We start from the raw sequence: 26,558 nt of genomic DNA, 5'->3' as shown, positions 1-26,558 counted from the left end.
GAGGCTCTCCAACAGGCTGGACCTTCTCATGCAGAACCATGGAGAAATCAGACACCCAGGCCTCTCAACCTCGCAATTTGGCTCCTGAGTTCCAAGAGTTTGCGTACCTTAATCTTCCATCTAAATGCATGAGCATTCTCAACAAAACACCCATACCTACTACCTGTGCCTTCCATATAGCCAAGTGAAAGAGGTTAGTGTTCTTCTGTCACTCAAAACAGATCGACCCTTTAACAACCACAGTGCTATCTGCTTCGGATCCAGGTTTGCAGACTGTCATTCACCTCTATATGGCTACACCTGGCCGCTGTGGCTTCCTGTCTCCAGAACAGAGAACGTGCTTCTCTCATTAGAATTCCGCTCATTAAGGCTTTTATGGAGGGTCTCAACGTCATTCTCCCTCGAGTCCCACCAGGCCCAACTCGGAACCTCGGCATTGTACTCACTAAACCTATGGGTCCACCGTTTGAGCCTCTCCACTCGTGCCCCTTACTATTCTTCTCTTGGAAGGTGGCTTTTTTGGTTGCCATCACTTCACTCTTATGTTTGTCAGTGAACTATAGGTACTAACCTTAGAAGATCCTTTCTTCTAAGTACATAGGGATAGGGTTGCCCTTGCACTAACCCTAAATTCCTCCATAAGGTGGTATCTGTTTCACCTTAATAAATCCATTAAACCTACAGTCTTCTTCCCACATGTGGACTCAGTTGTGAAACGGGTTCTCCATACTTTGTACGTGAAACGATCCCTCATGTATTACATTGACAGGACTAAATCATTTACGAGCAATCAACAACTCTTTGTTGCATTCTCCAAACCCCATAAATGTAGAACTCTCTCCAAATCAGGCATTGCCAGATGGATAGTGAAATGCATCCAGACACAATATGCTAAAGCTAAAAGAACTTTGACCTTTGCTCCTCGATTCCACTCTACTGGGAAAAAAGGAGCCTCTATAGTCTTTCTGGAAAATACTCCAAGAGCTAATATACAAAGCAGCTACATGGTTGACACCACACACCTATACAAAACATGTCTGTGTGAATGTCTTAGCTCACCAACAAGCCAGTGATCTACTGAAACACCCACAGGCTAGCCACAGCATTTTGGAGGGCTGCTTGGCAGCCTGTGCACAGGATACGTATCCACAGCGGTACATGCCTCAAAGAGAAATTGGTATTTCCCCTGTAAGCATCTGTTCATGGCATGTTGTGGTGTTGATTCACATGCACCCACCTTCCTCTTCAGACACCTGTGACTGTTGCAGTCATCTTTAAGATCTCTTCTTCCGCTTAGGCACAGACATCTTTCCATACATTCTATACATCGCTGTGCTTCACATGGCGCCTCACTTGCCGTGCTTGAAAACAATCTAACAATGAAATCGTGACCATGCACATTAGTAGTAAGAGTAGTCACTTTACCTTGTGACTCAAAAGACTTCCTCGGAGAAAAACAACTTTCACTCATCCGGGCCCAACATTAGATGACAGCAGTATGCACAGCATGTGAATCCACCACACTACATGCCACAAACAGATGCTTACAGGTTAAGGAACATTTTCCTTATCACACTTACTGGTGTATAATATTTAAAAATTGACAGTATATAATATTAAAAAATTGACCAGAGAACTTGGAATTTGTGAGATCTTCATGACTGATAGATTTGTATTGTTTATGAGTAATGCAATAGTATAGTCACTCTTTTATTCTGCAAATTAACCATTGCTTCAGAATGGACAACTTGTATTTTTTCTACTAATTGAATAGAAAATTAATGACAAAAGGGATCACCACTGTACAGTTCCTGCTTTGATTTTGACATTGACTTAATGCTAAATAACTTGCCAGGATATTTAGCAAGCATTATCTTGCACTTTATTTTGAAAATTTCTTTTCTAATGACTTTTATAAATAGCGTTAATTGTGAAACTATTGATTATATCTAACCTTTTTGTGTCACATTTTGGTATGCTATTCTCATGAAAACTAATTTTTCCCTATGTTCTGTACTCAGATTGTTAGTGACTCATCTAAATCATCAAACCCAGACTTGGAAAATGGAGACACTAATTACATTAAAAGACTGAATGAATACTGCCAACTGAAGAGAACTGCGTATCTCTTTAAAGAGATTAAACAGGACGGTCCCTCACACCTTCCAACGTAAGAAATATGTACTTTTAGGTTTTTTAACTCGATTGATTGTTTTGATTGTCTTTTCAATTGACTGATGCTCTTTTTCCTTATGAATAGTGTTGCAGTGTACATGATGAATGTTATGGTTTTGTAGTTAGGACATGTGGTGACTTTAAAACTGCTTTGATAATATGGGCCTGATTATAATATCGGGCGGCGGAACACAAAACACAACATACACATACATTGGCTGCTATTGTTCAGCTGGCTTTTGCCATTGGACAACAGGTCTGTCCATCGGCACTGGTTGCAGCCCATGTCATTTCGCAGATGCGAACACTTCTGAAAAGTAGTCTGTTCACAATGGCTTTAATTTCTTTCTTTTTCTTTTGTATTATAATTTCTTTTTAGCGGGGCTTCGCCTCCTCTCCTGCGCTTTGTCATAGAGCTTCCTATCCTGATGTTGCTTCCTAAACCATAACAGTTAAAAAAAAAAAAAAAAAATCTTCAAGGGCCAGATCGCTCCGAAGTGCTGCCAGGCCGCTCGCGATGCTTTCAAACACTCCTGTGCACTTTATTTTTATTTGTGGTTTACGGTTCCAAAATAACTGTCAGCCGTGTCGGAACGGTAATGTATAAAAAGGCCCAAATGGCCGAAAGCACATCATAACACATCTGCTCACCATCTTGAAATAGTTTACAAGATGGCTGTAACATGAGTGCGTGGACATAACAATACATGCGCACCCTTGTGCCACGACACACCAGAAAGATGCGGTGATCCAGTGGAAACAAGCATTGACAAAGCCAATAGGTTGCATCACTTGTCTTTTATAGATGCTAATTTTTAACTTTGCTAATGTTTGTTAAATTAGAATTCCCCTGATGAGTCATTATGTGAACTCCTAGGACTTTGTATATCAAATTACCATCAGCATCACTTATGATTGTGTTTGTACCCCAAGAGGAAGGGAATGACATGGAACGGTAATGTTGACCAACAGGTTATTGGCTCTCTCCAATCGTATCCATCTCCCTCACCACTCTCTTACTTTATTGAAGATCTGCAAAGCAAGAATAAATCACTTTGGGGACAAGACAGTCTGGTAAGGTTTTCTGAAAGAGATAGCTGTCACCTCTCGTTCTACGTGAGATATGAAATAGCACATATTTTGGGACTGTTTGGCAAATAAGGGTAAGAGGTGGAATAACATACAATCTTAGTTCTCTCAGAAAATCACATGGTTAGTGTAGAAAGACCGTTTTCAAGAGAGAGAACCTGGACATAGGAGACAATTCCTAATTTTGTGGCCAGCTTGAGAGAGGGTTATTTAGGCAAGCCATTCTAGTGACATAGAACCGAATTTACTTACTATGTTGAACAGTGTCTTGGTTGAGGAGTTCATGAGAGATAAATTGCTCTTTCCAACCTGCACACCAAATAATCCTTGTCGATGGGGACAAAGCCTAGAAGAAGGTAGTTAAAGGAAATAGCTGTCTGGTCCAGCACTGGCCCAAGCAAGCTCAGTCAGTCTCACCACTAGGCACCACAAACTCTGACCTCATAAGGGAACAGAGTATGAAGGTGGCTATGTTAGGAGGAGGGGAATTAGGAAGAGGAAAGGCAGGGAAGGAGACCAGGAACGCTACAAGAGACAAATACATCTAAAGTTCACTACACTCCTTATCAGTCTTGTTTATCTGTCTTGGGATAAAGTTTGGGGGGCTTGGAGGGAGTTTAGAGGGTTTTGAGGATCAGACAAGAACAGGGTTGTCACAAGCTTATTGGGTTGCATGTGATCTTCTCATTCCAGTTGATTGCGCAGGAGGTGACTATACTATTGTAACATATTGAGGAATGTTATATTTACTGATGCCTTCAAATTGTCACTCTATTTTGTATTGAAATGTAAAAAGTATTCACTACCCGTACATGATTAGTCACTCAGTTAACACATTCTCTGAATATCTAAGGGTCTCCAACCTATTCTGTAATAAGAGCTACTTATGTTAAAATAAAGTCATCCCGAGCTACTAATATTATTAGTGTTGTAATAGCGACCACATCAGGCAAGATTACCTTAGTGGCACACAATGCAAGATTAACAGCAGTGCATAAGGAAAGGGTCTCAGCAGTAAGGTGAAATAGGCTTTATCAATTTGGAATGCCTTTATGTGGATAATACATAATAGCCATCGCTGCACTGGTCACCCCTGGCACCAAGGTAGTAACAGTAGTAATAACTGCCCCCAACGATGCATGGTTTGTCATTGAGATAGCAGCATTAAATTCAGCAATTTATTCCAAACATCAGCTTATGAGTTCTGAATGTACACACTTTTTCGTCTTGAATATACATTTTTCAGTTGTGCTATACATATGTTAACTCGGCTAAAGAAAAGCTTCTCATTTAGTATGCTGGGCTGTACACAGAAGAGCTACTCACAGGGGGCTGGAGAGCTACCAGTAGCTGACGAGCTGCTCGTTGGAGAAGCTATCTTACTCAGATCTGTATTTATATTTATATATCAAAACGAGTTCCAAACCAGCTTTAATACAACAGCAGTTTCCTCACTCTGCAGTTACAGCTGTCTTTATCTAAAAAATGTGTATAACTTCTTAGGCACCTGGAGCTCTTTAAAGTAATTCACTCTCTCTTTCTGCACTTCGCAATCTCTGCACAGATCAGTAAATGAATTACCTCATCATCAATGTGAAAGGGTTCCTGGAAATGTTGTGTTTTTTATCCATCTATTCAGTTCCATAATCAAACACACAGCAGAGTTAGCAGTTCACATTTCATAGCAAGTCCAAAATAAAAAGAAACATTAAATCTGTTCTCTGGTAATACTTTCTCTAAGTTCGTATCAAGTTGTAATCAGTAAAGAAAATGTAGATTTTCATAAGCCTTGATGGACAGAAAATCTGGATTTTATTAAAGACACGGAGGCTAATATTATGCAATCCTCTTTATTGCGCCACCCACAGCAGCATCATCAAAGAACATAGAACCACAAAGATCTTAGAACATTCCACAAAGAGCCGGAACCTCCATGACTCTTCCTTCTTTTGCGCTGCATAGATAAATTCAAAACAATATATTCTCTTAAAAAGTCCATGAAACATATAATCTCAAATCGAATTAGATCCTTCTTCCTGAATCATTGTTGTCCACGACCTGAAAAATAACAAAAAACATTACCATCAAGGGCTGGGAGAGGAGGGATAATAAAATCCAGATTTTCTGTCCATCAAGGCTTATGAAAATCTACATTTTATGGCAAGACCGGAGGCTAATATTATGCAAGTTCAAAGCCTCTCTAACAACAAAGAACTTGCATTTAATATCGGTTTAAAATAAAATTTTCTGAAAACTGAATCATTTGACCAATCTGCACATCCCAGAATATCTTTAAACGCACCCCCTAGCATAAATGCTTTAGATGCAGAGGCACCCCTCACAGAATGCGCCCCGAATCTACTCACATCCACCCCAGCATTCCCTCATCACTTCCTTCACCTATCTTGATAAAGTAGGGCTTGAAACTGCTTTGTGAGGTTTCCTGTAAGAAATCAACAACTGCCTCTCACTTACTTGACGAACACCTGAAGTTCTCCTCTCATATTCCTTCAAACATCGAACAACACAAAGATGTTCATGATCATCAAAATATGGATAAAAAATACTATCTGAATTTGTCTTAGTTCTTCTACACAAATAAAAATAAACACCCTCTGGATTAAAAATCCTTGTTTCCACATCTAATGCTTTAACATCTGATACTCGTCTGAACGACAATAAACATAAAAGCATTGTCAATTTTCCACTTAAAACCCTTAAATCCAAACCACTGTTACTCCCTAAACTTTCTAAATACACAAGAACTTTATTAACATCCCACACAGATGAATATCTCTCTACGGGTGGTTTTGCAACCCTCACACTCCTCATCAATCTTTTAACCAAAACGCTCTGACCAATTGAAACTCCATTCACCATATCATGACCAGCAGCAATAGCCGATCTATGTAAATTGATAGTTCTATACGCCAAGCCAGAGGCAAACAAAGATGCTAAATAATTCATCACCAAAACTACATCCACTGAAACGGGATCGTAACCCCTCTCCAAACACCAGCGAAACCATTTTTGCCATGCCAGTCTATACATCTTCCGTGTTCCCGTAGCCCATGATTCTCTAATAAGATCTGAAGCCTCATCCGAAAGTCCAGGCACTTCCCAGACTCTTCTGAAATTTTCCATGCCATCAATCTCAGCTGACCTGTCAAAACCAACTCGTGATACTCCCCTGACACATCTCTCAAAATCCCTGGAAATACTGGAAGCAATATTGGACAATCTATCGACATCTCCAGAAGGATGGGACAATCCACCTAACAAAGCGAAGCAGCGCGGAGCCCTGTGTGCGGACCCCCAGCCTCCCAGCACCTAACCTTCATCGCTGTAGCCTGGTCTTGCCTGTGCCTCCCTCCCGCCGCCGCGCTTGTCATCCTCTCGGCCGCGGTCTGGAGTTAGACTACAACTCCCAGGCACACTTGCTTCAGAGGCCGGAAGCTCCCGCCCACCACCCGCACCTGGAGGCTTTTAAACCATCTCACCCTCGGCAGAGCGGGGGACAATCCACCTAACAAAGCGAAGCAGCGCGGAGCCCTGTGTGCGGACCCCCAGCCTCCCAGCACCTAACCTTCATCGCTGTAGCCTGGTCTTGCCTGTGCCTCCCTCCCGCCGCCGCGCTTGTCATCCTCGCGGCCGCGGTCTGGAGGGAGACTACAACTCCCAGGCACACTTGCTTCAGAGGCCGGAAGCTCCCGCCCACCACCCGCACCTGGAGGCTTTTAAACCATCTCACCCTCGGCAAAGCGGGGGACAATCCACCTAACAAAGCGAAGCAGCGCGGAGCCCTGTGTGCGGACCCCCAGCCTCCCAGCACCTAACCTTCATCGCTGTAGCCTGGTCTTGCCTGTGCCTCCCTCCCGCCGCCGCGCTTGTCATCCTCGCGGCCGCAGTCTGGAGGGAGACTACAACTCCCAGGCACACTTGCTTCAGAGGCCGGAAGCTCCCGCCCACCACCTGCACCTGGAGGCTTTTAAACCATCTCACCCTCGGCAGAGCGGGGGACAATCCACCTAACAAAGCGAAGCAGCGCGGAGCCCTGTGTGCGGACCCCCAGCCTCCCAGCACCTAACCTTCATTGCTGTAGCCTGGTCTTGCCTGTGCCTCCCTCCCGCCGCCGCGTTTGTCATCCTCGCGGCCGCGGTCTGGAGGGAGACTACAACTCCCAGGCACACTTGCTTCAGAGGCCGGAAGATCCCGCCCACCACCCGCACCTGGAGGCTTTTAAACCATCTCACCCTCGGCAGAGCGGGGGACAATCCACCTAACAAAGCGAAGCAGCGCGGAGCCCTGTGTGCGGACCCCCAGCCTCCCAGCACCTAACCTTCATCGCTGTAGCCTGGTCTTGCCTGTGCCTCCCTCCCGCCGCCGCGCTTGTCATCCTCGCGGCCGCGGTCTGGAGGGAGACTACAACTCCCAGGCACACTTGCTTCAGTGGCCGGAAGCTCCCGCCCACCACCTGCACCTGGAGGCTTTTAAACCATCTCACCCTCGGCAGAGCGGCGGACAATCCACCTAACAAAGCGAAGCAGCGCGGAGCCCTGTGTGCGGACCCCCAGCACCTAACCTTCATCGCTGTAGCCTGGTCTTGCCTGTGCCTCCCTCCCGCCGCCGCGCTTGTCATCCTCGCGGCCGCGGTCTGGAGGGAGACTACAACTCCCAGGCACACTTGCTTCAGAGGCCGGAAGCTCCCGCCCACCACCCGCACCTGGAGGCTTTTAAACCATCTCATCCCCCGCGTCGCGGGACCGCGCGCGGACTGCGCCGGGCTAAGCCCGGGCAAAGGGCGGGCCATCTGTGGCCGTCAGGGGCCAGAGGAGGCCGGGCCGAGCCACCCCCCTAACACGAGGTTTTTGACGATTACAAACCAGCTAGGAGGCAAAGGTACTGTGTCCCGTCTAAAGGTTTTTTCCATTCCTCTTTGGGGGCCCGTGACATTGTAATTTATCCATCTACGAGCAGGTGCCCTGCAAACGTTTTGTGTGTAGCCTTCCAGTTTGTGTCCATCCCTCTTGGTACTGGGCTTTCATTATGGGTAAAAGGAAAGCTGTTGAGGGAGGTCTTGTGGGCAGCAGTAAAAGGGGAAAAAAAACTAAGAAAAATACTCATGCCGCCATGAACTGTGTACTCACCAGAATTGAGGAGATTGTCAACGACTGCGAGGTTTCTCTGGCGGGCGGACAGGCGGGAGGTCAGACAGCTGAAACCTCCCTGATTTTTAATTACACAATTCCATCCATGTTCCATAGCCAGCGTCAGTCTAAACAACAAAGCATAATTCCCGCCCCGATCATAACAATCCCTGATTCCCAAGTTACCCCTGTACAGACTACGGGCACTACGAGAGTCATAGAAGTAGATCCAGTCATTTCTGATTCTGCCCCTCAACATCTTTTGTGTTCCAATAGGTTCGCCCCCCTCGATCCTGATCTATCTCACCCCACTACTTTTACAGCCAGGCCTACTGTGGATTTTGCGTCTTCTATCAGGTCCGATGTTGATACTTTGGCGGCGCTTCTAGATAGAATTGAGAGATTAGAGGAGCTGGTGGTGGATCTTAACAAGAGGGTGGAGAGCCTTGTAGTAAGTCAAGTTTCTTCCCCGACTCCCCTCGCTCTTCTACCATCTTCTGGGGCTGCCCCTCTTAGGAAGAAGTGTGCTCTGCCCAAGTTAATTCCCCCGAAAATAAATGTTGATTCTGCACCTGGGGGAGCTTACAATGAGGATAATATTATTAGAACAAATGGCCTTACTAAGACATATGCAGATATGACCAGATGCTCTGAGCCAGCAAACGCACGAAATGTAAACTTACTCACTAGGTGCCCCTCCAGCTCTCTTCTACCTCTTAGACGGGGTAATCATAATCTATCACTCCATATGCCAGCCCATCCGCCTATTCTCCATCCTGCACAGGCTAAGTCTTCTGTTTTCATGACTCACGTACCGAAACTGCCATCACGGTGCGTTACTGAAAACAGTGACTCATTACACAATAAAGCTATACACTGGCTTAGACATGTCAGAGGGTGTAGATCGATTATTAGAGAGGATATCACCAGGATAAATAGGTTATCTCGGGCAGACGCTTCGACTGATTGTGTAGAGATTGTCTTTGGGGATCCTATATTAGCAGAAAATTTAAAAATGTCTCGAGTACAGGTCATCCCCTCCCGCTTATGCCTCAATCCAGATTCGCAGGTCTCCCGTTTGGACTTATTTAAGGGAGGGTGAGGACTCTGGTCTAAGACAGGTGGACTGACTTTCTAATTTACACACAAGATCTCCTCCACATCCACCTGCATTGTATTTTAATGAGGGGCCAGTCCTGAATACCCCTCCTGCTCCTCACTTGTCTCCTAATGATTTGGGTGAAATTGTTGATACTATGGTAGCTGACGAGGGGTCTCAAGATAGTATGGTGAAGGACGTGGGGATTTCCTCAATGTCCATCCCCTCGGGAGTCATTAAGTTTTTATCATGGAATGTCGCGGGGCTTAAGAGGAACCTTATAGATCCTGTCTGGAGTGATTTCATTGATCAGTTTGATGTCATCCTCTTTCAGGAAACCTGGAGCCTGGTCCCTCTGCATAGATCAGGATTCACTACCCTCTTTGTCCCCGCAATTAGGTCCACACGAGGACGACCCTCGGAGGCCTTTTAATCTGGGTTAACATCAGCTTGAACTGGACAGTCAGGAGTTATGTAATTACATCTTCTGATCTCCTGCATATATCTATTATTGGGGTTGACCAACAACGCCCCCTTGAGATATTTAACATCTATGCTAGAGGGACTTCTGGTGCACAAGCAAGCTCCACTTTAACAGCTCTCGAGTCTGAACTTACAGCAATTATCGCCAAGGCGGATGTCATCGTTGCTGGGGATTTCAACTGTACTTTTGAGCCCTTGAGCAGCGATGACATCCTGGGCATTGGAGATGTTGACTCTAAGCAGGGCATACCCCAACTCTCTCTCCCGCCAATAAAGAAATGGTCCAAGAGAGCTCTCCAACTTAACGCTCTAACTCTGGAGTTTAATCTGAGGGCGACAAATGGTCGAACTCGCTCAGATGGCCTAGGAGCTCCTACTTTTACGAGAACTGGTGTACCCTCGCGCATCGATTACATCTTGTTGGGCACCAAGCTCTGGCCGGATCTTATTGATATGGAAGTGGTCTACCGGTGCAAGAGCGACCACAGCCCGTTGTCCATGCAACTCAGGCGCGAGTCGGTTACCATTTCCATTGAGCCCTTAATTAAGCAGAGGCCTGGGGCAAGAGAGGTTGTCCCGACAAACTGTAACAGGCGCCTTAAGTGGCCAAGGGTAGTGAAGCGAGAGAAGGATCTGAGTAAAATTAAAAAGCTAGTAGAAGAAGCCACTGTAGCCTTGGAAATGCCTATGGGCTGTCCGTTTCAGGCTCTCTCTCCCAATGACTTCTTAGAAGTTTACCAACAGACTGTGGCAAGGGTGGGGTACTTTTTTGAGTTACATGAAAAGAGGGATCAAAAGCGCCCCCCTACAAAGCCAGCAAACCCTTGGTTCTCACAGGACTGCAGTGAAAAGAGACAGATCCTTTCTCGAGCTATAAAATCTAAGGAACAGTCATCCATAGTCAATGCCCGGAAAACTTATTATAAAGCCATAAGGAAGGCGAAGCGTTTGTGGGACGAAACCCATTGGCAGGATTTAAAGGCCGCTGCCCTATTGAAAGACTCAACTCCTTTCTGGAGTCTTATTAACAACAGCGTCAGGGGAGGGGCCGACCCAATCCCGAACCACATTACGGGGAGCCAATGGCATCTACATTTCTCTGATCTTTATTCACTTAGGGAAAGAGTGGCTCTAGAGGAACAGACCCCGGTATTAGAGTATTTGGTACCCTCGGAGATAGAGGCCCAGTTTGGGCTAACAGAGGTCCTCTCTGCGATCAATATGATCGCTCCTGGAAATGCAGCTGGTCCCGACGGACTCCCTGGCGACCTTCTGCTCCATGATAAAGATCTCTGGGCAGAATTCATCCTTCGGACTTTAAACAACTTAGCTGTAGGATACCCAGTTCCGGACTCGTGGAAGGGCGCGGAGGTGGTGGCTATCTATAAGAAAGGGGACAGGGAGGACCCTGCCAACTACAGACCGATTGGTCTAATCGATGTATTACAAAAAGTGGTTGGCAGAGTCCTCCTGACCAGGATTAAAGCCTGGATAGATGAGGAGGGCATTTTGAGTCACTATCAAGCAGGTTTCAGGGAAGGAGTTGGTACTATTGACCAGGTCTTCAGATTCTGTACTATATACTGGAAATCTGTTACTATTGAAAACGGCAGCCTGTATTTGGCGTTTATTGATTTAAAAACAGCCTTCGACCTGGTCCCACAATTACAGCTGTGGCAGGTACTGTGCGATTTGGGCATCCCTCCCCTAATCCTGGACCTTCTCAAACGCCTCCATGATGGCAATTTTGACAAAGTCAGGTGGGGACACCAGGGCCAGCTCACAGATAGGATAGCTGTCGAGAAAGGGGTGCGCCAGGGGTGTTTTAGCCCGACCTTGTTCTCTCTCTATATAAATGGGGTGGCAGACCTTTTGAGAGATGACATGGCCGATGCTCCAACCTTGTGCGGGGAAAAAACACCCACCCTGCTCTTCGCTGACGACACTTTGTTGATATCAAAAAGCCCTATGGGCCTACAAAGATTGTTGTTCCGTTTCTCCCAGTTTTGCGACATCAGAGGCTTGAAAATAAATACATCAAAAACCAAGCTGATGACGCTATCACCCTCAAAAAACTTTAGGAACAGCATCAAGCTAAATGATACCACACTGGAGCTAGTGGAGGCTTTTGATTATCTTGGAGTGAGGGTCAACAACAAGCTCAAATGGGCCCCCCATCTGTCGAAAATGCTTCTTGTCCATAAAAGAGTCTCAGGGGCAATAGCAAAACATCAGAGGCTCTCATATAGTAGGCCAATAGCCGCAGCAGTCAAGGTCTACGAGGGGAAGGCCATGTCAGCGGCCCTCTACGGGGCGGAACTGTGGGGTTTCGAAAACCTAACAGAGTTGCTTAAATCTGAGAATAAGTTCTTTAGAGACTTAGTCTCGCTACCTCTGTCTACCCCGCTAGTTCCTCTCCGCAGCGATCTCGGTAGACACAACATCAGCAATGTGGCTAAGCTACGCCCTATTTTATATTGGACAAGGCTCAGAAGGTCCCCCGAACTCCATCATTACGCTTCTGCTCTGGACGAGCTATTAAAACTTGGAGCAGAGCGCAAGATTCCCTGGGTATCGAAATTGAAAATACAGTTACAGAAGTTAGGCCTGGAAGAGGCTTGGGAGAGCCAGCTCCCTCCTCCTAAATCAACGATAAAAAAGATCTATTGGGAATGGGTTACGACTGACATCCTAAGAAACCAGAGGGGTGCTTTAACTGTAAACTACCTGGATGTGAAACCAGCCCCCAGTATGGAATCCTTTATGGATTTGATTGAATCTCCTGGAGACAGGTTACTATATCTTAAAATGAGATATGGTACCCTTCCACTCCACAAGTTTCAATCTAGCTGGAGTAAGGCAATCGCAAGCCCAAAAGGTTGCCCAGGTTGTGCCTCCCCCATTGAGACCATTGGCCATTTTATGTTTGCCTGCCAGGCATACAGGCAACCAAGATCAAGATGGCTGAAACCGGTTTGTAACAACTTAGGCACTAGGTCTTCCAGGGTGGCTTTGCGAATCTTGACCTAAGAAACATCAGCCCCCAGTGTTATCTGTGGGACTGCTAAATATCTGGGCTGGGCATGGAGGATAAGACGCAAGCTTCTTAAAGATGTACCAATTATAAGCTAACTATCCATCCTCTTGATCCTGTACGAATACTACTGTTTAATAAATTACGTAATGGTGGAATGTGCAAATTCTGTATGTATATAGATATTGCTTTTGTTCTTTTTTTAAAATTGTATATAGATTAAAGTCACTGTTGTAGTGGGTTTTAAATTGTTTCATATGCATTGTATTATACTTTTATGATATTTGTTTTTATATCGAATAAAGTGACTACAACAACAACAACTTGGAACTTCCATAAAGGAGTTATCAAAACCACCGTCTCCTTCCACTTGTGAACCATCAAGGTTACCCTGGTGATCATCACAAATGGTGGGAAAGCATATCCCCAAAGATTCCTCCAATCCTGCCTGAAAGCATCTATCCCAGCTGATTCCGGATCCGCCCGCCAACTGAAAAACTTCTCCAAATGAGTGTTCCATCTGTTCGCAAACAGATCCACATAACACGGGCCCCACAACCCCATTATCCTCCAAAAAACACGCTTGTCGATCATCCAATCGCTCGAATCCGACTGATTCCTCGAGTGCCAATCTGCTTGAACATTCTTCTGACCAGGTATATACTCCGCCTGAACCAAAATATTCTGATTCAAACAATAATCCTAAAAAACTCTGGCAAGGTCCGCTAGATCCCTTGATCTCGGTCTCCCTAGTTTGTTTACATTTCTCACTGCTGAGACATTGTCCATCCTCAACAGAACTGAACATCTGGCTTTGTCCTTCGTGAAACTCTTTATAGCAAAAGAACCTGCCAATAGTTCCAGACAATTTATATGCATTTCACTCTCTTCCACTGTCCACAAGCCTCCTGTCGAATCTGCACCACAACGTGCTCCTCAACCAGTTAAACTTGCATCTGACTCTATTGTTAATTCCGGATTCACTCTCCCATTCCAAGCTCTCCCATTCCAAGCTTCCATATTCTTCAGCCACCATAATAGTTCTGATCTTGCCTCTCCAGAAAGAGAAATCTCCTGAGAATACCTCATACCACGTCTTAAGTGACTGCCCTTCAATCTCTGAAGAGCTCGATAATTCAATGGTCCTGGAAAAATAGCCTGAATTGTTGAAGACAACAGACCAATAATCCGTGCCAACATTCTTAAAGATATCACGTCTAAAGCCAAAACCCTTCTGATTTCCTTCCGTATTTTCTTTATTTTGTCCAAGGGTAGTGTCAACTGACCCTGAATTGTGTTTATCACAAACCCTAAAAACTGAATCTCCTGACATGGTATTAAACAAGACTTTTCCTTGTTGACGACAAATGCTAGACCCTCCAATAGATCCACTGCTAGCCTTGTATGTTCCTCCACCTTCCCTTTCTCCTGATCCATGATCAAAATGTCGTCTAGATAAATAATTACACGAATTCCCCTTTCTCTCAAAAAAGCAACAACCGGACTAAGCATTTTCGTAAAACACCACGGGGCCGAAGCTAGACCGAAGGGGAGACAAACAAACTTCCACATCTTCCCCCTCCACCTGAACCTGAGAAACCTCTGGTGTTCTATCCATATTGGAATAGTCAGATATGCATCTTTCAAATCCAGACGAGTCAACCAATCTCCCGTCTGAAGCACATCCCTCAACATATGCATTCCCTCCATTTTGAAGTGATGGTACACTACCCAATCGTTCAAACCCTTCAGATTTATCACAGGTCTCATTCCTTTTCCTTTCTTTTCTACTAGGAATATGTTGATTACAAACCCTGCACACATATCCAACTCTTCCGTAACCGCTCCTTTCAAAATCAACTCTCTTACTTCTTTTTCGACCATTTCCGTCAAATCTGCACTGAACCTTATTATTTGAGGCCACTGATCCTGAATCGGCTCTTCCTTGAAATCTACACGATAACCCAAAACTGTCTGTAGAACCCAAGGATCTCCCGTTAACATGCACCAACTCTTGTAAAACCGGGCAAGTCTGCCGCCCAACTTTACATGGGTAACAAAACGGTCTTCTCTTACCTGGCCTTCTCGAACGTCTACTTCCTCTAGAATTTCCTCTTTCCTTCTGGGGATAGAAATTCCCTGGTTGATAACCATACTGTTGGTAATTGTAATTGTAGGGTCTAAACCCTCTTGAAAATGAGGTCCTTGATATTCCTTGACCTCGGCCGGGAAATCGACCTCTGCTTCTCCCGGGCACTCCAAAAACACACCTGTCAAATACTTTCTTTATCTCCCTCTGAGATTTTTGTAAAGAACTAAATGCACCCACATATTTACTCATATCTTTTATGAATGCTTCTCCAAAAAGCATACCATTTGCCTCTGATCCTCCTTCATTATTTGCGAGTTCCGCAAGTTTTGGATCAATTTTAAGTAATATACTCTTCCTCCTTTCTACAGAAATTACTGTATTCGCATTGCCCAGCAAGCATACTGCTCTTTGAACTCATTCTCTGAGTTATTCAATATCCAAACTTTTCTTTTCAAGATATGCTTCTTCAGCCATATCGAATATTTTTGTAAGTGGCCCAGTTAAATCCAGCAATCTGTCCTGGCACATTCTTAATCCTTTATCTAGTCCTTTTTTAGGGTCTCTTCCCCCTTTCCCAATAAACACAATAAGTTTTGCGTCCAATTCGGGCGTCATAGCAATCTTATTTGTTAAATTTGGTTTGGGACACTTAGAACGGAGTCTCAAACTCACGTCTTTCGGTATCTGTTTTCTTAACCACATTTGGACATACTCCGCAACATGAGGAGCCGGGCTCCATTCTGGTGATAATGGGTGCTTTAGCAACATAGGGTGAAACATTGACTCTCCCAACGGGTCTTTAACCCCTCCATCTTCCTAAGAATCTTTCCGTATTTTTATCCTCATTTTTTAACTCTTTCACCGCGAATTCATCCTCTGAGTTAAACTCCGACGAACAACTCAACTCTATTTCTGCACTACCCGAAGACTCTTCACATAGAATGGTAGTATGTCCTCTACTACCTTGGCCTCTCCCTAGGCCACCTTGTGTGTCTTCGACACTTGCCTGTTTTGCACGATCGCGAAATAAACCTGAGCTTGGGTAGGCAGTTTTTGCTTTTTTACAACTCATTTAATCATTTTCTAGATTTTTTCTTTTTCTGTTCACCTTTCCACCCTTTTTTTCCAACGCCGGTCCCTCACCTGCAGACCAAAAATGCTCCTCCTGACAAAAATTGCCACCTCTTTTAAATTCCTCAAATTTCCTATCCATTTTGTCATCTAATTCATTCGCAAACTTATTTAACATAAGAGTTATCCTCTCTTCCAAAGTCAAATTTGCCTGTGTGATAGCATTCCCTTCAGACATTTTTTTTTTTTTTTTATCTTCCAAAACTATATTCCTTCAATAAAATAATTATTTTCCAAACCTAAAACTCCTACAATGACAAAATGCCCAACTTCTTAATTCATAATGAAGAGAACAAAAAAATTCAAATGAAAAAACTCTACCCTTCCTGACCTCCTAAACTCCTCACAATTTCCTTTAATTCCTGTTATCCTCTCAATTACACTCGACTTCGTTTCCTCTGCTTTTAGCCACTATCTGCCCAAAAAAACGCTTGTTTTATTAAATATGCGATTGACTGACACTCCTTACTCGATCACTCGTCAGTTTCCTCTCAGGGAATGACACGCGACCCGCGCATGCGTCAAAATTAACCTCCGCGCATGCGCGATCTAACACCTTCTGCCTGATCTTGTCTCAGCCTTCTGCCTGACAAACAATGGCCTCCCGCAGCTCGCGCACTTCGCGCGCAACGGTAAGCTAACGGACTTCCTTATCTCGAAAATAAACCTTCGTCGCTCGTTTCATGTACTGCCTTATTTCCTCAAGATTTCCACAAAACAAACACATCTCCCTCGCGTCTTATTTTGTATGGCTTAAATTCACTTTAAAACGCGTTTCATCATCGAACCCAATTTTCCTTACAACTCAACATTTCTTCTTACTCAATTTACTTTAACTTTGTTCACTGGTGTAACTATACTTCCAATTTAACTCCTTATCCTTCTATAATCTAACCAAAATACCAACTTTCCCCTTATTAATTATTTTCTCATTACTAATTTCCAACCTAAAAACAAAATTTCTCCTAATTAATTATTTCATCATTTACACACCTAAATCTACTCCCACATTCAACCAGTGCTCTTATAATAATAAAATAGCACACATATTTCTTACAACATGTCTTTCTCTCATTGAATATAATTAAAAGTCAAGAGCCAAACAAAATAGTACTTATCTCTGGGGCAGCAGCAAAAAAGAAGGAAGAGTCATGGAGGTTCCGGCTCTTTGTGGAATATTCTAAGATCTTTGTGGTTCTATGTTCTTTGATGATGCTGCTGTGGGTGGCGCAATAAAGAGGATTGCATAATATTAGCCTCCGGTCTTACCATAAAATCTTTCACGTGGGGTTTAACAAGGTTCTTCTCTTGCTCAGTGTTCTCAAACGAAGATTTACTATTAATTTATTTCTAATTTAGCAGTTCAAAGAAAAGCAGAGACAAAGTTTGTGCAGTTGTGCTTTTCCAGTTTGTTAGTTGTCTCCAATCTCACCACGCCACAGCTTTGATGCTCCAGTAGAGGAGAGGGCTGCACCCCCTCACACAGATGATCTGAACTAGTGAGCCTAAATTGCAAGGCATGGCTCCCTTTGACACAAGGGGGCGACCCAATATGGCTGCCATACTAAGATGTTCTCTCTCTCTCTCTTTCTCTCACTTTGTATGTCTGGTGATACGTCCCGTCTTGTTCACAAGCACAGATATTAAGGGACAGCAGGGGATTTCGGTGGGTCTGCTACAGCATACCCTGACAGTTTGCCAGGCCTCTTAATAGACTTATTTGAGAGTCCTGTTCACATCATGTCCCAAGCTATTAGTAAGATCCATGAAGAGCATAAAGTGGCTTGGCCAGGTGCTAGATTTTTGCTTAATTGATTGAAGCAATTAACACGTCGTTCAAGTAATGATACGCCACTCTTGTTGTGTAACGATTACCCCCAGCGAGTGCCTCTGTGGTAACGGGAGGGGCAAATGGTAATGTCACAGTGAGTCATAATACATATGTCACTCCAAATGTGGCCCTAACCCCTGGGGACAAATTTTGAGGGGATCCCCATAAGTTTCAAATTTTTATGGCCTAGTGTCAGTTGCATTTTTTAGCAAAATCGCAATGGTTTAATAATGATTCTGCCAAGATTACTTTTGTAATCTCATATCTTACTAAAGATGTTTTTTATGTGTGGGACACAATTTTTTTTTTCAGTCAGAGTATTATCCACCTGGACTCAGTTTGAGACTCAGTTATTTATTATTTTTGGAAGAAGACATAAACCCATTTGGCTCACAGTGGCTTGCTAAATCCCAAACAAGGCAGCCAGGACCTAATGAGTTAAATCTGCCATTTTCAACACCTGTCTTTTATGGCTGCTTAGATGTTAGCTGTACCCAGCCCCTAAGTATAGTGCTTTAAAGTGCATCAGTAACATCAAGAGCTTGCTCCAGCATATTCAGGTGTCTTACCAGGGATCCTAGGACATTAAGGTGATCTAAGTAATAAAAAAATAGTACAAACAGTTTTTGCTTTACATATTGAATGCAGGTTGATTTAAAAACTGAATAAATGTATGACCTAAAGAATTGAATGTGCAATGATTCAGTTTTCTTTTGAGGATGCTCACCAATGGCAGAGTACTTCAGAAGTGGCTAGCTGTGGTTGTGCCAGCACATCCCGGCTGCGCTGATGCACGTACATTACACGGCAGGCCGATAGGCCCTATTCCGGTGCTACAGGCCACCAGGCTATCATGCTGCCTACCCACCGGCCAGAAATCGTTTGGACCCTCCTGCCTGATGTTTTCCTGTGACCCTGGACTGCCAGCTATGATTACTGCAAGCTCATTTTGATAGTTCCACGTCTCGAGAAGCCGAGAATATGCTTCAGTTTACTTGGGCGCCACTCGAGAGGCGACAGGTGGGGAAGAAGGTGATATAATGATATCACGCAATGGTGTAAGGAAGTGATGAAGGCACAGCTCTGTGTTTTTGTGGCGGTAGTGGTGCTCAGTGCGGCATACGGTAGCCCAGGAACCTGAAGCCAGTTAACTCTAGTTTTTACATCTGGTATACTGAGAATTTGCTCCCACTTTTCAGGACTCTGTTTGGGCCCATGGAGTTGTTCCTGGCACCTATTTGACTGTGCTTATAATTTAAGATCGGCCTGGATGAGCAGCAGGATTTAGAGAAAGTGGGCTGTCCACTTCCTAGGGAGTTATCTTGTCTTTGGGGCAGAGGATGTAAAAGCTGAAGGCAGTCTCAGCTCATGGCATTTTCTCATATACTTCGACGTATATAGTCCCCAATATTATGACCTGCTTCTGAATTAATGGAAACATAAGAATATTTCTGAATGTCACAAAATAAAAAGCATCTCTCTTAATCTCAAAAGGGAATATCAAGAAAGTTACATTTCTGAGCAATGGAGGTGCAAAGTAAATCCCCCCACCCCCATTGTCTTCACTCAAAGAAAATTAGTGGTGGTGAAAGAATATATCTCCTAAAGTGCTTCCACCGCAATGTAACGAAGGGTTATAGATCAAGATCTCATTTAGGGGACAGAGTTTAATCAAATAAAGGTGACATCTTCCCCATTAGCATAGTCTTTTCTGAACTTTGTAAATATACATTTTAAAACTCACGCTCATCATACAGTTAGTGTTTCACTCAGAAAGATAGCGTGGAAATGGCAAATAATGAAGAAATTGTAAAGGAACTCGTTGAACAAAAGGAAGTAACATTTTTTTCAAATGAATCTTCAGTTTTATCACCTAATCAAAGAGGATCTCAGTTATTTTCCTCTCCTTATTTATTTTTAACAGAATTTAATCAGGGCAAAGTCATGTTATGAGAAAATCCTATATCAGCCCAAAGCTCATGTAATGCCACGGCTCAGTATTGTTACTTGAGTCAGAGTTTAAAATCCTTTGTATCTAACACCAGGAGGACAAAGTTCCTATGGGCGGGTGCACAAAGTCACCAAGCCCTAAAAAAGAGTAAGAGGAAGAAAAGCAGAGTGTGAAAATTTCCTAGATTAGAAACCCACTCAAGAAACTGGAAGACCACTCTTTGTCCTCTATTGCCCTCACACACCCCGAAGGGTGTCATGCTTCATCATCGGGCGGTTGCTCCTCGTAGGGCCGGCGCTGCAATTCCCTACGGGCCCCGCGAAGGGTCTCTTTGTCGGAGATCTTTTGAGGACCGCCGGATGGTGCATGTGGGTGTGTGGGGAGTGGGTTGTTGATGGAGGGTAAATGAAGTGCGTGCTAGATGGTGTGAAAAATATGTAAAAAAAGGGTCATCATGCAGCAAATTTTATTAGATGTACCCTTAGCAGGCTTTGGACTGCTGGAAAATTATGACCCTAGATGCACGCTATGCCCAGGGGTCATAGGTCATAGGTCAGTCATAGGTCAACATGTTTCGCGCTTCTACCGCCTATAAGAGGTCGATGTCGCTTCGTCAGGACCAAAATGTTAAAATTAAGTGCACATGAAAGTTGGTGAATCATAATAAAATACCCTCAATACCGCTCTGGGCCACAAACTGTGTTCCTCAGTGTGGTCACAGGTTAATGATGAAGAATAGGCTCCAGGTCAGTATCGCTCTGGGCCACAAACTGTGTTCCTCAGTGTGGTCACAGGTTAATGATGAAGAATAGGCTCCAGGTCAGTATCTAACTGGTCGGTCACAGATACTCCTTCGGCAAGGCGCATGGACCACCCATACGTAACTGGGATTTCAGCCCAGAAGTTCACGCCAGGGCTGTAGTTGATTGGGTGAAGGATCATTATTGCTCTACGTCTTCAGCTCACATGGAAATTGGCCTCTTTTCCACTTCATCCTGCTCAGCATTCTTTTGATGCAGGGAGCACTTCTAGAAGTACTAGACCCACTTATTTGGTAATCAAGAATCAGGAGAACCAATCTCGTCATGTTAAGGATATATCCTTGGATTTACGAAAAGTAAACAGTTGTTTACCAACATTACTACTGCCATCCACTTATGTGGTGGCCAACCTGGGATAAATGAGATAGATGGAGATGAAGAAGTTATGAGCAACTTAGGAAGTCAGCACACAGGCAATGCCAGTGCTATACTGTCACTAAAACAGGACATTCGGAAGAAACACTGAACAGATTCTAGCTGAGGCATCAGAGTCAAAATCTGTCTATATTTGAAGGGTAAGTGGGGCCTCTCTCTGATTTATTTGATATATTTGAAGGAAACCAGTAATTGTAAGGAGAATATATAATCAAATCAAATACTTTCATTATATTTCCAAAATCTAGCAAAGATGAGAAACCTTACAAAAAAATATAGGTAAAACAAATTGGGCATTAAGAAAAGTAAAATCAAGATCTAAAAATAATGCAAACAGTGAACCCCAAAAAATGAGAACACGTTCACCGTCTGGCAAGTTAAACAAAGTGATGATGACAGTAAGTATGTTCTGAAAAGTAAAAAAAGGGTAGCTTTAAAGCAGTGCGATTCAGTTGTTCTAAGGATATTATCACATTGGACCCTATATAGTCGAACCTCATAGAATAAACGTAGGACATGTAGTGCATAAGGCAAGCCCTAAAAAAGACCTAGATATCTATTTTGATATTTCCCAGAAAGGAAAACAAGTGAGGATGCTTCAGCCACTAAATAGCTCTAAAATGTTAAACCTATTAAAACAAATCCATGACTTTGCAGAAATAAGCGCAAAAGATCTTGAATATATAGGTTTTTATCAATAATCAAAATGGTAGAGAGGTGATTAAAATCTATCTTTTTTTCTCTTTTTGTAAAGAATAGGATTTGAAAAGTATCAGATGTATTAAATGGAATCAGCCTTGAAATAAACAGGTTCTCAAAGTGGCAGTAAAAATTAAGAACAACCTCAACAAGACATAGTTTTTGAAGAACCATGCACGGAAAATATCAGGTCAAGTATCTTTTTGTAGACATAATTTTGATCCCAGACAAAAGACTGAATGGCAAGATAGACAATAGCTTTATTCTGAACATTTCAACTTAGCATTGTAAGAAGTAACTACATTAATAATAATTGGATAGGGTCACCGTGTAAGTGTCTAACGTTCAACCAGTATAATATTTTAACTTAAGAAAATGTTTGTCTGCAGCCATCTCCATGAATCTGTTAGCATAGTATGAGGATGATCCTGCAACATTACACTTGTGACCTTCAATGTTCCTAGGTCTAAATGAATAATTAAGGAAAATGATATGCTAGAAATGTGAACTCCGTATCAAATTCTAATGCTCCTGGGAACTTGGCTGCAGGAGATACCCAGGGTAGAAGGTTTTGCTGCTTTCTGTGTGAACAGTTGTTAAGACTGGTGATGAAAGACATCTGGTGCTTTACTTGTACTAGTTTCAACAAAAATTATAAAGGCTGTAACAATGTTGAAAGTAAACACAAAAGATGTCCAGTTAATTGTAATTCATGAAATTGTAGTGTTTAACGAAACTCTGATAGTGGTGAATATTTATGTGCATAATAATAAGACGTCTACAATGTTGACAAAAATTGAAGAAATTGGATTAGAACTTGAATGATTAAAGTTAGAATATTGAGAATCATTTGTAGAAATGGTGTGGGATTTCAATATGAAGCTGTTGCCTATAACACCAGATAAAGTTTTAGGGGATATATTACATTCCTTTAAATTTCCAGAGATGAATTTCCGCATTTGCTTTTGCTCAAGGGGGAATAAACTATATGTTGATGGTTAGAAGAAAAGGAACTTGTCTTAATGGGCATACTCCCTTAGATTCTCCAGCTAATAAATCGTTATGCTATGAAAATCACATCTGCCTTATTGACTATATTTGGTTTTAACTTGGCAGTTTCTTTGGCTCAGAGACCATAAGCTGTTAAGTACTGTGGGAGTGATCAATACGTAGTATCCATCTGTCTTAACAGTGAGAAAGAGTACATCCTTGATAGAGGTCTGCCAGTAGAGCTTGTATATTCAAGAAGATTGATTCATGTGTGGACCGCACTCATATTCACATGCTTTATGATTATCCAGCTGATAATTGCATGGAAGACGAGTTCAATAAAATTCTGAGCAAACTTCAGTAGTACCAATACACAATGAACAAGGTTGTTACGTGCCTCCAGGTTATAGGCCAAAAAAGTATGGTGCTGCAAACATGAAGGTTAGCATTGAAAGTGCAAATTGGTTTGGTTCAGATTATCAAGAGTTAAAAAGGAAAATCAGTAGAATGCAAAACTGAAAAAAGGCTTATATCCGGGACTATCAACACTGAACAAAAAAACTAATAAGGAGTTAAAAAGCACAGATAAGTGAAAAGAAGATAGCTGATTTTGACACTGAATGGAAGAAAATGAATATAGTAATTAAAACAGGAGACTAAAACAGTTCTGGACATTAGTGAATAGCATATAAGAGTTAAAGACATCCTCATTATTAAATATAATTCCTGTGTATAAATTGGAATGCCATCTCCAAAACCTTTTAAGAATGACAGGTATAACATTTTCACCAGTTAAACATATGAATGATCAGGAACCCGGTAAATCATTCACAGTAAGTAATGTAAGAAATAGCATCTAGTCTCTAAATATCTCCTGTGCTGTAGGACCTTATAATCTCACAGTTCTGGTGGTCCACAATAATATGGAAAGGTGGGCAAAATGTATTTCCTTTCTCTTCAGTTACATTTCAAAGGTAAGTGAAATTCCAAAGTTGTGGAAGGTAGTAAAACCAATATTTAAAAAAAGAATTGAAAGCCTACACCTACAAGAATCAAGTATAAGCAAACAAAAATAATCTTATGACCATGGAGCAGGGGGTTTCTGAGAAGACCATTTAACAGTGGATCACTTTCGCCCTGTGATCGATAGTTCAGAAGTCACTCAAAGCTAATCAAAGGATCTGTACGTGTATTGTTGACTGCCTTCGACACGGTAGGCAGAGTATCAAACTGTTCTCATTGGAAATGCAGTTCGGCTTGCTCTCTTTAATTCAAGGACTGTACATATCAAACTAGGTGCAGGTAATGCATGAAACTTTAGGGTGACTTTTGAAAAAAAGTAATTTGTACAATATGGCCTGTTCCAAGTCTGTGTCTTTGCACCAACTTTGTTTACTCTCTATTTCAACAATCTTCCCTCTATTTCTAAAACTAACCACTCTTTCTCACCTAAAATTAATAATGTACATATCCCCTGTCTTAGGTAGGTTTACAGAGGAAAATTCATGCCCTTACACAATATTGCAAAATGAATTATATAAGTATTATTAAAAGTAATAATCACATTATGGGAGTTGGCCCTATTAAGTTTCTGTTTGAAATATGCAGGGCATTCTTTATCCCCTCTTCTGACTGCATTTTCACATATGCAGCTACATTTTTTTTGTCTGAAAACAAAATCTCCTTGGGAAGAACTAGAAAGTGCTATGCTTTACATTTACCAAAAGGGGCAATTATTCAGGTGATCAGGTGTGAAATTTGTTTGACCTCATGGATAGAGCTTGCAAGAATATCTCTATTAGGCTTCTTTAGCAAATTGTCATAGGAACACAATTTAAATGAAGTATCTTATTTTTTGCTGGCAGGAAGCACAGAATAGGGACAGTGGATGGTTTCTTAAATTAAAAATATAATTTAGTGAAAAGGATGAGTGATATAATATTATGAAACCTTTTCCTGGTAAAATATTTCTGCAAAAATCCACTACCACTGTATTGTAGTGTTACATATTTGTGAATTAAACCTTCAATTGTCCTAACAGTAGGAACATTGGGATGCGAGGAAGTGTTCCCATATTTATATAAATTGATAGATCACAAATTACGTGAAAGTGCTTTAAAATTTAGAGTAGGCTGGGCCGCAGTTTCTAATTGCCAACGTTTTATAAAAAAAATATGAGAAAATCATGATAAATACCATTGTTTACTTAATACTAAACACACTTTTAAACATATTTTAATGGACTGTTTTTTGATTATGGATATTTGCAAAACAATTCTTAAACATGTCTTTTTAAAATGCTGCACTTTGACACAGAAGTTGGCGATTGAATCAATATGAAATTCTCAGATATGACAGGCGCACTTGGACAATTTATGAATGGTATTGGAAAGATGAATAGATTGAATTTGTTAACCTGGGATGTATTTGTTCTGTTCTAAATAGTTTTAACATATTTGTTTGATTGGTTTGGTTTTTTTGAAATATTTGTATTTGATTAATTTATTCATTCATTCATAGAATGCTAATTTGTACATTCATTCAAAGGAGATTAAATGGTATATGAAACAGCCAATAGCATGAGATTAATTAGAAAGAAAAATAGTCCTTTGGGGCAGAGCCAAAGGTCAATCTATGTGTAAATTATAGAATTGTGAATGAAAGGTCTGATAGACAGCTAGAGATGAGATTTTCTTTCTCACGAGAGCAAACTAGATTTTAATGTCCTAGTGAGGAATACTCTGTGTTGTAAGGACTGGAACAAAAATGATGCACTACGTGATAAATAAATGCAAAGTGTAGTAATGAAAAGCATTTAATAAACAGAAAAATTAACCGCATTACTGTTTTTGTAGGTTTGTTTGCTGTGCAGTAATTGGAGGCAAAGAGTATAAGGAAGCTGAAGGAAAAAATAAAAAGGTTGCTAAACAGAAGGCTGCTCAGTTGGCTCTTGAGGAAATCGGCATAACAAGTTGTAATATACAGGTAATATGCTTGCTATGTTTGTTTGACTTTCCCAGTAATCCTTTGGTGTTATTGGTAAACGACAATGGGCCCGATTATGAGTCACTGATGGCCTGTTGGTGGCAATCCATCTGACATTTGGTGCCGCGGTCCAACCACCGCATCATGATGCGTGGCAGTCGGAGGTAGCGGGCGGAGGGACCGACGCTTAAGAGCCTGTCGGACTGTTGGTTAAAACGTAATACCCTACAATAGGGGGCAGTGCCTGCTTAGGCACCGCCATGGGGAATACGATGGCCCATTCCATCTGCCTTTTCATGGCGGTCCGAAAGGCTGCCGGAATAGGACTTTTGAGGCACCTAGCAAGGCCCCTGTCCCCCGTGGGCTAATGCTATAGGCCCGGGGGGTGGGCACCTGTGGTGCCCCCAAACATCAATGCCCCATGTGCCAGGCACCACATGGTGACAGGCACACGGGGCATCGATGTTTGAAAACATCAGTTTTTCCATTGTGACTTGTGCTGCCTATTCGGGCCGCAGCACAAGCTGCAATGGAAAACGTTATGATCTTGACCGCCTACACAGCGGTCACATCAAAATTTGGGGGGGTTCTCCGATTGCTTGTCAGTCGGTCCCAATTCCGTAAAAATATTGATCGAATGCTTGTCCGACTGGCAT

The 26,558-nt window shown here is 42.6% G+C and overlaps 1 protein-coding gene across 2 annotated transcripts in view; it reads left to right on the top strand.

Annotated features, from left to right (window-relative positions):
* EIF2AK2 (eukaryotic translation initiation factor 2 alpha kinase 2) overlaps positions 1-26,558 on the top strand; it is a 300,514-nt gene that overhangs the window by 111,423 nt on the left and 162,533 nt on the right. For both annotated transcript variants that reach the window (XM_085611364.1, XM_085611363.1), the window contains exons 6-7: positions 2,022-2,170; positions 25,773-25,902. In XM_085611364.1, coding sequence (XP_085467490.1) covers positions 2,022-2,170; positions 25,773-25,902 — 279 coding nt within the window. The remainder of the gene's footprint in view (positions 1-2,021; positions 2,171-25,772; positions 25,903-26,558) is intronic.

The sequence above is a fragment of the Triturus cristatus genome, chromosome 6 (genome assembly GCF_964204655.1).
Source record: "Triturus cristatus chromosome 6, aTriCri1.1, whole genome shotgun sequence".
NCBI lineage: Eukaryota > Metazoa > Chordata > Amphibia > Caudata > Salamandridae > Triturus > Triturus cristatus.
Note: the sequence above shows the minus strand (reverse complement) of the source record. Positions and strands in the feature narration are given on the sequence as shown.